This window comes from Chanodichthys erythropterus, chromosome 3 (genome assembly GCF_024489055.1).
Source record: "Chanodichthys erythropterus isolate Z2021 chromosome 3, ASM2448905v1, whole genome shotgun sequence".
In the NCBI taxonomy this organism is placed as follows: domain Eukaryota; kingdom Metazoa; phylum Chordata; class Actinopteri; order Cypriniformes; family Xenocyprididae; genus Chanodichthys; species Chanodichthys erythropterus.
The window spans coordinates 8,842,281-8,855,169 of record NC_090223.1 but is presented as its reverse complement, the minus strand read 5'-3'; the positions used below and the strand labels follow the sequence as shown (position 1 = coordinate 8,855,169).

Here is a 12,889-nt window from a genome sequence, read left to right as displayed (position 1 = left end):
GTGTCATGTTTACGTGTACTAAACTACTCCAGCAACTGTAAATATATAAGCGTAATGAATATAACATTACGCACTGCAAACGTGTGCTGTGTGAAAGCACAATGGCCGCTTCCTGCTTCAGCAACACATACGCACTGCATACGGACCGCACACGCACTGCAGACGGATTATGTGTGAAACAGGCGTTAGGCTGCAGAAAAAATGAGAGACCTACTTTTAAAAAAAGAAAAGAAAAGGGTAACACTTTATTTTATGGGTCCAGAATAATGCATTGGTTAAGCATTAATTAATTAATTAACTTGTTCACAATTAATCATTAGTTAAGAATGAACACACTAGTAATTAATGATTAACTTTACATTTTAAGGGTCCTGAATAATGCAGTAGTTAAGCATAAATAAACTAGTAATTAATGATTTATTTGTTCTCAATTATGCATTAGTTATGGCTGTATCCCATATCAAATCCCGTGATTATGAATTCAAAAGTTATCGCCTCAAAAAGCTTGACCAGACACATTTTACAGCAATGATCTCAACGCTCATTGGCTCTCGCCTGCTACATCAGCTATTGCGACATGTCGTGAAGTGAAGCGGAATACCATGTTCGTGGATTAATAACTTAAATTCTGCTCTGTACCAGATACAGATCTATTGCATATCACCAGAGAGGACTGTGACTGTAATACCTCATCGTTTGGACTACTATTGGTAGCAATTGTGACATTTTTTAAATAAAGAAATTATTGTGATTATTCTGTTATTATTGTGATTTATTTCTGTTATTTTTTTTATAACTACATATTTTTAAGAAATGGTTATGGGTAGGTTTAGAGGTTTGAATGGATTTAATGGATCCTTTTAATGCTATAGTGTTACTAAAATGGTAATTTCCCTAAATAATTCTCTCCATTACATATAAAATAATATAATAAATGGTTATAAAATGGTTATGTTTGAGTTTAGAGATAAAATATTTATCTATAAAATGGTAAAAGGGAAATTATACAGATATCTTTATGATATAAAAGATTTGTAAATATTTTATTTTTTTATTTGTTTGTTTTTTGCTGTAAAAGCGTAATATGTTTATGCTTAAATGTTGCCAATACGTCCCTGTTGTATCTTTCGCCATTTATCCAAACGTACAAAAAAGTATGTTTTGTTGCTGTAAAAGTTATGTATTAATACTTGTATAACAATGAGACCATTCACTAAGTACCATAATTGAGGATATAACTTTTACTTTACAATAGCTTTTACTTTACAATAGTAAAATTGTCTTAGTACTGTTTTAATGGCCGTTTAGCCTTAATTATTGGCTTATTCTGGTCAATCTTGAATATCACTCAAGTGCCATAATTAGTGAGGATTTAGCTTTCACTTTAGAATAGGGGGTCAAATTGCCTTTATTAGTACTGTATTAATGGCAGTTTAGCCATAATTATTGGCTTATTCTGGTCAATAAACTGCAATCAGTCTTTTGTTGCACTAATATGTCAATGTGACAATCTAAAACGAGTCATAAAGGAAAATTAGTAAAATGCATGACCCCTTTAAATTATATTATGTAAGCTGTGTTTTCAAAAAATTAACAATAATTTAAAATTTCTAGTAATCTTAAAATATTGGTTAAATGTACTAGTGTCTTTATAGTTTTTACAGTAGCTGGTGTATAAAGCACACGACGAGGAGATATAGTCAAAACAAGTCTTTTACTAGATAATCCACAGGAGAGTACAGGAATAGGCAGGAACATACACTGACATATACACGAACGATACCGGACAATACTACACAGGAAACACAGGGTTTATATACACAGAGACATGAGGGGATGAATGGCCACAGCTGAACGTGATTAAGGTGATCAGTAACTATGGTGAGTGACTAGTGGCGGGAAATGGAACAACAACAACAAGTTCAGAATGAGTTCAAAACAGAGTGTACATGTAACATATCGCCTCCTCCTGGAAAGGCGCGTCCTCGCCTTTCGGTTCGGGAGGTGGACGGCTATCCGGGAGGAGGCGAAGTGCCAGAGTCCAGGGAGGTGCAGGTGATTAAGAAGTCCAGGGAGGTGCCTTGAACAGAGGAGTCCAGAAGTTGCTCCAGGCTACATCCAGGACAGCGCAGGCGATGTAGAGGGATCCTTGGGCGAAGACAGAGAGCCGAAAGAGCGGAGTGATGCCGATGACCTCTGAGTCTACGACGAAGTCGTAGCAGCGGCCCCCCCGAGGCAGCAGCAGGGTACCGGAGGGCTGAGGTGGAGCTGGAACGACTGAGGGCCGAGGCGGAGTCTGAGGGAAGGCGGAGCCCAATGGAGCTGTAGGGGTGAAAGGTCGGAGAATCTCGAACGACCCGTAGGTCCGTGGCGATGGTGATGGCGATGTCTGACCCAGGCGGAGTCGCAGGACCGAGGGAGTCCAGTGGAACCGAACGCTCGATGGTCACTGCTGTAGACGAGGGTGGCAGGAGCAGAGGCGGAGGAGTCAGGACGAAGAGTCGAGGTGGAACGACATGACCTGAGGCTGGAGGTGGAGCCGCAGGATCCTCATCGACAGAGGCTGGCTCACAGCAGGCCCCAGGTGTAGCCACGCCACTGAGAGAAGGCTGGTGTAGCGCTGAGGGCGTGATGTGAGACAGCGAAGGCTGGGTAGCAGGCAAGGTTGTGGGCTGGAGAACAGGCAGAAAAGCAGAGGGACTAGAACAAACAAAGTCATTATCAGGGTTTTAGAGAGGAGGTGGGAGAGGGAGGCTGGGCGGGACCATTTCATCCAAAATGGAAATGACAGATTCAGGAGGAATTAACTGAGGTAGGGAATCCTCTCCAAAGTCATAACAGTCCATAGTGCTTGCCTGGAACTCACTCTCAGTGGCGGGAGTGTGGGCGGGGCTCCCTTCCAACCCCACATCTTCCACACGGTTTCCCTCGGCGATGGTAACAGCATACTCACACACCTGGTCAGACATGCTGGGCTCCGTCTCCACGGCGATGTTACACTCAGTCGTTCCGCTGGCCGCTGGCTCCTGCATCGCTGTGGAGGCGGGCTCTCTGTCTTTGGTGGGGTCGCGCTGTCCTTCCACGCCGTCTGATGGTTCCTGGCTCGGCAGCGGAGTGGGACTGGCGTCGTTGTCGCAGAAATCCACGATCATTGATGATACACATGATGCCAGTACCCACTCCACGTATTTAGAGAAGCTCCCTTGAGGCCCTTCCCTGGACAGCTGCGCCTTGGTGGCGGTGTTCAGGCCGGCAAACAGAAAGTTGCAAAGGCTGCTGTCCGGGAAATGTGTCGATGGTACTAGAAACAAAAAGTCATTCTTTTCCTCAAATGTTGCTCAAGGCAGATTAACAGAAATGCGGGTGCGTACATAGTGACAGGAATGAGAAGTGAAACACGAAAAATACACTGATACAAGTCTTTTACCAGATAATCCACAGGATAGTACAGGAACATGCAGGAATATACACCAACATATACACGAACGATACCGGACAATGCTAGACAGGAAACACAGGGTTTATATACACAGAGACATGAGGGGATGATTGGACACAGCTGAACGTGATTAAGGTGATCAGTATCCATGGTGAGTGACTAGTGGCGGGAAATGGAACAACAACAAGAAGTCCAGAAAGAGTTCAAAACAGAGTGTACATGTAACAATAGTAAGATATACTACCAAAAAATTATGCATGTACTGAGGTGAATATCTGTTTTGTTCCAGTGTTAAGTTGATGTAATTGAAATATCTTTGAGAGAGTTTTACTGTTCTGACTGCTCTAACTGAATGTGACACCATGTATCGCTGTCTGTCCAGTGTTTTTAGCCATTAGCCACATGCTAGCATGCCATGTCAAGTAAGAGGTTATTCAACTTTGAAGTCCTGGGTGAAGTAGAGGTCTTCTTGGGTCCTAAAATCTGTAACCGACCTGAGTTGATTCTTACCTGAACCTGACGTGCATAAAATATTTTTTTTTTAAAAGAAAAACCCAACGAGAGACAAACCTGATAAAAATAGACCAGAGTCTGACCCAACAAAAACATTTTTTAAACCCCACTGGAACCAAATGTAAAAAGCAGAGATGTCTGCACAGCCTGCAGCCTAGCACACCAGTGACGAGCTGGGACTTTGTCAACCAGGGATGACAGACCAAATCAGAGACGACAAATAAGAAACACGGCAGGTGTAGATTTTAAAGTACAAACCATTAGTAAATGATCAGTATATGATTTATTGATGAAGTTGTAAGCTGAACCTTTGCATATGCAAATAAATGGTAAATTTACAAATTGCAGTTTGTACATAATTTATAAAGAATATTTGAAAATATGTAAAACATTTACAAGTGATGAATAGTTTACACTTAAGATTGGTGAATGCAGAAAGTTTTGTAAATTATTTATTCATGCATTTACACAATCTATAACAGGTGTTGAACACTTTGTAGTGTGTACTGCAGTGTAAGTGCTGACTGGTGAGTATATACAGCTGTCTTCTCTGACACACATGTCTTTAACTCTGTGCTCCTGATGTGAGCTTCAGTGGAAGGTAAAACAGGTTCAGAGGTTGACTTTATCAGTAGATCAGACACACTCCACACAGAACACAAGTCTGTTCTGATGAGTGAAAGGATTTAACACAACCCACTGGAATCACCTGTAAGGCATTTATAAATGTTTATCCACTTCAAAACAAATTCTCTTCTTAAAAAATAGTGCTTTAGCATACCTGCATGTTTGTGCTTTTGAACACAGACCAGCTTACAGCTTCATCAATAAATCATATACTGATCATTTACTAATCATTTGTTCATCGTTTGTTCATGATTAACAATTGTTTATTGAGATACTGATACTAAAACAATCTTGACATGAATACTTCAATGATTTATAAGTGATAAATAATATATCAACTAATAACTTATCAACCATCTACTAATGATTTATTTGACTTATTTCATGATTTACACATTTTTTAAGATAACTTACAACACATTTGTAAATCGTTAGCATATCACTTAATCATTTATGAATGTATAGTCATGTTTTGTAAATGATTTGTTCATCATTAACTAATAACTTATAAGTGACTTATAACTGAACATTATTATAAAGTGTTACCGATTTTAGTTGATTAGTTTGGCTTCAACTGCATTTAAATGGTTTTCTGTAATCAATCCTGCAACAGTATATCGTTTTTTTTTTTTCATCAATTCTTAATATTCCCCACACCCATCCTCTCAAATGGCTCTGGTATTGCAGAGCACAATTTATGTGGAGAGCACACCGCTGCTGCACTCATAGTGGAGTGTTTGGTAATTTACACATAGAAGTGTGAGTTGACAGAGAAGGGGTATAATAACATTGTCATAAAATTATTTAATATGTATTTGTTTTAAAAATTAAAATAGTTTAACACTTGAAATTAATAGTGGAAAGTTGGCATATTTTATAATAATTGGGGTCTTCTTGGGTCCATTCAGTAAAAGCACATTTATTTTAAATTACCCTATACCTGAGCCACTAATATCAGACCCGACCCCCGCCTGAGGGACTCGTCAAAGTTTTGGAACTGAACCCGCTTGGGTCTTGGGTCAGACCTCGGATTTTTGGATCCGAGTGGACCCGTGAAGACCTCTAGTGTAAACTGCCTTAAGTCAACAACGGTCACCTCTTTTCAGATGGAACCTGACGTCATGCGGCACTAGTGTTGCCAGTTCAGAGTGCAGTGAGGAGCTCTTCTCATCTGTTTCTGTGGGCGATCAGGATGACTGCTACTCCCTCCTGGATGATCAGGAACTCACATCCTTTGACCTGTTCCCAGAAGGCAGTGTCTGCAGCGACGTGTCCTCCTCCATCAGCACTTACTGGGATTGGTCAGACAGTGAATTTGAGTGGCAGGTGAGCCCTTTGTTTTGAAGCTGTTTTAGTTCAGGGGTTGTTTAAATATTTATTTCCTAACATATGGACAAGCTGTTGATTACTTTATTGAAGAATTTGCTGAACAAAATCTGTGTCATTGTAGTTACCAGGGAGTGACATAGCCAGTGGCAGTGATGTGTTGTCAGACATCATACCCAGTGTGCCCAGTTCACCCTGCCTTGTATCCAAAAGAAAAAACAAACCACACCGAAATCTCGATGAGCTGCCCTGGAGTGCCATGACTAACGATGAACAGGTTGATTTATTTTATTTATGCAATGAAAATATAAAATGCACCAGTATGTGTTGTCATATACCAGGGGTGGTGAACATTGGTCCTGCAGAGTTTAGTCCAACCCTAATCAAACACACCTGAACAAGCTAATCAAGGTCTTAAGGTTTACTTGAAAGCTACAGGCAGGTGAGTTTTTATCAGGGTTGGAGCAAACATGGAACCTCAGGTTTTGTCCATGTCAACTCCAGTGCTGCTGTCAATAAATCAACATGGGATATATCAAATGCTGGGAAATGTTTAGTAATGTCAGTTTTTTCAATAGAACTTTTAAATTGTTATAGTGATAATATAAATTGTAATGAAAATATTAGACAGTTATGAAAGGAAGACTTTTCTCTGCATATACTCATTATTCTGTTTCTTTAGAGCTTCTACTATTTTTAAAGTGCTCTATCTTTTTTTTTTTTTTTTTCAGGTGGAATATATTGAATATTTGAGTCGAAAAGTGAGCACAGAGATGGGACTTCGGGAGCAACTTGATATCATAAAAATAATCGACCCGAGCGCACAGATACTGCCGACAGACAGTGAGTTCATCATTGAACTTAACTGCCTCACAGATGAAAAACTTAAACAGGTAATGAATTACACTAATAAATTACATGACTTTCTAAAAAATGAGTTAGGGGAAGTGACCTGGTTAATGCCACTCAATGCCCATTTTAAACAAAATTATTAGTTTATTATCATTAGTTTATTCACAGTGTTGTTTTCTAATTATTACTTCTAAGACATAAAATAAAGATGTAATGTTAATTGAGTACTGGTTGAATAGTCTGTAGATAAGCAAAACTGTTCTCTGGGCGGCCATAGACTGTCACTCAAGTAGAAGAAGAGGAAGTAAAAAGAAAATAAAAAGGGGCTTGACCCATTACTACACATTTCATGACAATTTATTGGCCAGTGGTGTTTTGCACTGCATCCGAGGATACAGTTGTGGCCAGAATTATTAGCCCCCTTCATAAATATGATCAAAGATGACTCTAAAAATAAATCTGCATTGTTTATCCTTTTGATCTTTAATTCATAAAATTAGCAAAAATCTAACCTTTCATTGAAGGAAAATAATTGAAAGTGGGGGGGAAATAACATTAAGAAATAAATGTTTTTCTCCAAAACATGTTGCCCACAATTATTAGCACCCCTAGAATTTTTTTATGAGTAAAATATATCTGAAGTATATTCCCATTCATATTTAATTTTTTTTAGCTCACCGGGGTGATCATGAACATGAAATTGTATAGCCATGACTTCCTGTTCCACAGGAGTATAAACATGAGGAAACACAAAAGCCAAATTCCCTTAATCATTCATCACAATGAGAAAAAACAAAGAATATAGTTCTGATGTGCAGCAAATGATTGTCGAGCTTCACAAAATAGAAAGTGGCAGTAAGAAAATAGCTGAAGAATTGAAAATCCCCATTTCCACTATCAGGGCAATAATTGAGAAGTTCCAATCAACTAAAGATGTTATAAATCTGACTGAAAGAGGACATGTGTCTAAATCATCCTAATGCGCAGTGAGGAGGAATGTTTAAGTGGCCAAAGACTCTCCAAGGATCACAGCTGGAGAACCGCAGAGATTAGTTGAGTCTTGAGTCTCAGAATGCCTAAAAAATGATCAAACAGCACCTATATCCCCACAAGATGTTCGGGAGGGTTTCAAGAAAAAAGAAAGAAAAAAGAAAAGGGCTTCTCTGCTCTCATCCAGAATCAATCTCCTGCATATTCAGTTGTCAGACAAGACTGGAACTTCAAATGGGACCGGCTTCTATGGTCAGATGAAACTAAAACAAGAGCTTCTTGGCAGCAAACTCACCAGATGGGTTTGGTCCACACATGGATAAAAAATACCCCATGCCCACTGTTAAATATACTGCTGGATCTTTAATGTTGTGGGCCTATTTTTGTGCTGGAGGTCCTGGACAACTTGTTCAGATACATGGTATCATGGATTCTATCAAATACCAACAGATAAAAAATCAAAACCTGACCACTTCTGCTAGAAGTCTTATAATGGGCTGTGGTTGGATCATCCGTCAGGACAATGATCCAAAACAAACATCAAAACCAACACAAAAATGTGTCACTGAGCACAAAATGAAGCTTCTGACATGGCCATCCCAGTCCCCTGACCTGAACCCTAAAGAGAATGAGTGGAGTGAACTGAAGAGAAGAAGCACCAACATGGAGCTGGAATCTGAAGGATCTGGAGAGATTCTGTATGGAGGAATAGTCTTTGATCTCTTCTCGGGTGTTCTCCAAACTCATCAGGCATTATAGAAGAAGACTCAGAACTGTTCTCTTGGCAAAAGGAGGTTGCAAAAAGTATTGAATAAAAGCGTGCTAATAATTGTGGGCAACGTGTTTTGGATAAAAATGATTTATTTCATAATGTTATTTCCCCCCCACTTTCAATTCTTTTCCTTCAATGAAAGGTTAGATTTTTGCTAATTTTATAAATTAAAGATCAAAAGGATAAACAATGCAGATTTATTTTTAGAGTCATCTTTGATCATATTTATGAAGGGGGCTAATTATTCTGGCCACAACTGTATATCAGGTATACCCCATAAAAGTGTGCTCGTGCCATCTCACCTCAGATTTTATTTCCTTTAGGATGTGGTTTATCTGTTGCCAATCGGAAAAGCGTTTTTTGTGTTTTTTACTGACTATTTTAGAGCCCTTTACCACTCCTCTCAAGTGGACACAATACGTTTTTCTTTAAATGTGTGGATCTGTGCGACAGATTCATCACAGTAGGGTACACACGACAGGTATGTGCTATGTTTTTGCCTCAGCATGCTCAAGTGGCGCTTAACAGTGACCTTCTGGTCCCTGTCAAGCCTGTTCCCCTGTCTCTGACAGATTTTGGCCTGACTTGGGTTCTCACCAGTGGCGGCTACTGGTCTGTCAGAGAAGGGAAGCTCATTTTCGGCCTACATCATAAAATTGTCTATTTATTTAAAAGTAAATTCTGCCCTACATTCCTTTTCAAGAAAATGGTCTGTGACCCTGTCGTACCAACTAGGAGTCTTTTCAAGTGACTTGACCAGTGTCCTCTCAATGGCCAGCAAAGCTAGGCTGCTTAAACGGCTATTTCATTATGTTTAGCCACTTGAATGCGAGCACCTTCATTTATTGCATGCTCAACCCTGATCCTGCCCATGCAACTTAATCTTGCACATGCACTTGCACTCACATGTTCATTGCTCTTTTCATGTCTTTTATATGCCCTGTCAAAGTTAGACAGATCTCCAAACCCCACCTTTGACCAAACAACACATCCGTGAGATGGTTTCATCAAGAGGCATGGCCAGCAGTACATTTTATTTGTCACAGCACTTCCAGTCAGCCAGCTAACTTTGTCATAGCAGGAGAGCTGAAAAGACCTGTTATTTTTCCCTATCTTTTGCACTAAATCAATCTTAGGTGTTGATCTGCCCTGCTGTTTAATTCTAAGTTTTTCCTCGTAAGCAACACTTTCAAATGGCTTCGCCAAAATCAGGTCGACAATATTAGCACCGTCTGCCATCGTGCGCAGTTTCACCCACGACGCTAGCCTAGCCTACTAACGTTATATGAATGAATGAATGAAGGAAGGAATGAACGAATGAACGATCTAAAAAAAAAAAATTAAACTCTGTAAAACTGAAACAAGGAATGTGGTGTATAATTGTGTGAAATGTATGATGAAAATCAAGCAATTTCGCCAAGCAAATATCAAAGAAATAGGTTGCAGCAGTTTTTATTTCGACTGAACTTGAGAAATCCGCGATGGGACTGAGCGCGAATAGCTTCAGTGATTCCTTATAGTACAGAATCGCTGTCAGTCAAAAGGAGATGCAGTCTTTCGACAGACCCTCCAATCATCACGCAGAAGCTCGGAGTCCGGGCCAGCCCACTCCCCATTCACCCCCAGAGACGCTGAGCGTCCGTGGGCGGGACATAATCGCAGCGTTTATCTAATGACCGTCTAGTTTCGAAGCGCTGAAAAAAAAAACGTTCAAAGCAGCCCACTGAAGTCAATGGACGCTGGGCTTCAATAGGGAAATGCACTGTGACGCTGCGGGAATGTATGAGAAGGAAATCGAGTCAGCCGACCTGCTATATGTAACTGATTCTGAACGAACTCATCTTTGAGATGAACGTTTTCTAACGCATTTTTAGTCAATAAAATGTTAATACAATAGTACATATTTGACCATTAATTTTGTGACATTATAAGGGAAGCCGAGCTTCCCTTGCAGTCTTAAAGAAATCGCCACTGGTTCTCACAGCCTTTAGCCTTTGGAGTCTGAGAAATAGCCCTAGGGTCGTGCTTGCTCGGCCCGTTTGTCTGCATCCAAGCTCCTGCTCTCATTGTTGGCCCTGGCTTGCCAGATCAAGTGAACAGACTGTTTCCTGTTTCAGAGGTTTTTCCCAGCATTCAGGTCTCTCAGGGCCAAATGTGAGGGTTTCTACAAGGGCCGCCTTGTTTTGACGGGGTCTTCCCACAATGTTGCTTTCTGGGAGATCCCAATCTTAAGACAGGAAATTCTGTCACTTCTGGAGAAAGGGGGCTATAGTGTCAGGCTTCTACAGCCAACATTTCTGGACCCCAAAAAGGATGGTGGTTTGCGTCTGATTCTGGACTTGCGTTGCCTGAATCTCTCACTCAGAATGAGCAGGTTCAAGAAGCTGGCATTGAAGTCCATCTTGTCTCAAGTCCGGACCGGAGATCGATTCATGATAATCAATCTGAAATGTGTATTTTCATGTATTTCATACTCTGATTGTTGTTATGGCTGGGATAGCATAGCCTAGCATTTTCACACGGGAGCGTTTGAAAGCAGGCGTCTATAATAGATGCCCCAGCGGATATATTAGGAATCTGTTGATAGACGCCTGCTTTCAAATGCTTATGTGTGAATCTGTAAGTGGTCGGTGAAGAGCCTCAAAGATTTCTATTTACAACATGTTTGTGTAGCGTTGATCGTTGCAGCCCATCACAGACATATGTGACCCGTCACGGAAACCAGGGACACAAGTCGGCAGCATAACTATTGAGCAAACTGAGAAAGAAGCGTTTTTTTTTTTTCAAAATTGGTGATTTTCGTTTTTTTGCAGAATCTGTTAGTTGAGATCATGAAGAAGCATCTCCGTGTTTTAGATGGCAGTATTGTTTTATTTAAAAGCGTACATTTTGAGGTTGAAATCGGCATGTTTTTCAGAGATTCTATCTTGCAGTAGGGACGTGTCATTGTCTGTCTGTATTTCCATACAGGAATCGGATACGCCGGCTTTTGTTTCTTTTGTTATTGCCGCCGCCCTCCAAGGGAAGCCTGGCTACTTATTTATGCAGCGCTCTGGCCGGCTCTAGCTGATATCAAAATTTAATGAAAATGGACGCCGCAAAGAATATCGCAGACGAGCTGAACGTGCTGGGTTGCCAGCCTGTATTTTTACAGTACTACTTCTGTAAACAACATTTACAGTATAGTACTGTAATTATCAAATACAGTATCCTGCTGTAATATTATGTACTTTTACAGCATTATACTGTTTAACTACAGCTATTAACTGCATTTATACAGATTTTCATACTGCACTTATATTTGTCATTAAATAATTAAAAAATATACTTTTGTTATGTTATTGCAAAATAAATTGCAATGTTGAAAGGTTAACATTTTAAATGCACTCAACAGTTATCAATGAACAATACAGCAATCTTATTTACTTTTAACATTTTTTCTAAATGTGGAGTAACAACAAATTGTAGGCCTACAAGTTTTGCACAGTGTTGCCAGTCTTGGAAGTCACTTTGCCTTCTTGTTTCTTGAGCTGTGTTCATGGTTGATGTCAAAGTGCCTAAAAAAGCAGAAAAGAAAGAGGAAAAAAAGGAAAGAGAGAAAACGATAATGAATATTGTGAATATATGCACCATAGCCTAAGCATTTCATTGCAGTAAGTTAAAATGTCCAATAAACACTTCAGAAAAGATGCAACTAAAAATAATGCTTCCGCGTTGTACGTCGTACTACATCTCGGGAGTTTCTGGTAAAAGCATTCAGCTCACCTACATACACCAATAACCTGCTGCAGTCCAGTGCTCGTCTTCTCATTTACTGTTTTTCTCTTATTGTTTTACTCATATTTTATACCTGTTGAATTTAGCTTGTGTGTGTTGGTGCTCTTATCCCAGTCTTTTAAAATAGTTAAATAAATAAGTGGTATCTGCCTCGAGACATTTAGCAATGTTAAATATTTAAATTAATCTGTAAGGGTTAGTTTACCCAAAAATTTAATTTCTGTTGTTAATTACTTGCCCTCGTGTCGTTCCATACCCGTAAGACCTTTGTTCAACTTTGGAACACAAATGGAGATATTTTTTGATGAAATCTAAGAGCTTTCTGTTCCTCCATAGGCAGCAGCACAACTTACACCTTAAAGGTCAAGAATGATAGGAAACACATTGTTAAAGTAATCCATGTGTCTCTGTGACATGTGACAGAAAGCTCTCGCATCAAAAATATCTTAATTTGAGACAGAAATTTCATTTTGGGGTGAACTAACCCTTTAAGCAGTAACACACTGGCAGAGGACTGACAAATATACTTTGAATGTTAAGAATTTGAATACTAAGAATTGTTAGAATTACATACAGTGAAGTGATTGTCAATG

The 12,889-nt window shown here is 39.7% G+C and overlaps 1 protein-coding gene across 1 annotated transcript in view; it reads left to right on the top strand.

The window, feature by feature from the left end:
- Positions 1 to 12,889, top strand: part of fam199x (family with sequence similarity 199, X-linked) — a 116,765-nt gene that overhangs the window by 58,086 nt on the left and 45,790 nt on the right. Inside the window, exons 3-5 of the mRNA XM_067362999.1 lie at positions 5,686 to 5,905; positions 6,030 to 6,182; positions 6,637 to 6,852. Coding sequence (XP_067219100.1) covers positions 5,686 to 5,905; positions 6,030 to 6,182; positions 6,637 to 6,852 — 589 coding nt within the window. The remainder of the gene's footprint in view (positions 1 to 5,685; positions 5,906 to 6,029; positions 6,183 to 6,636; positions 6,853 to 12,889) is intronic.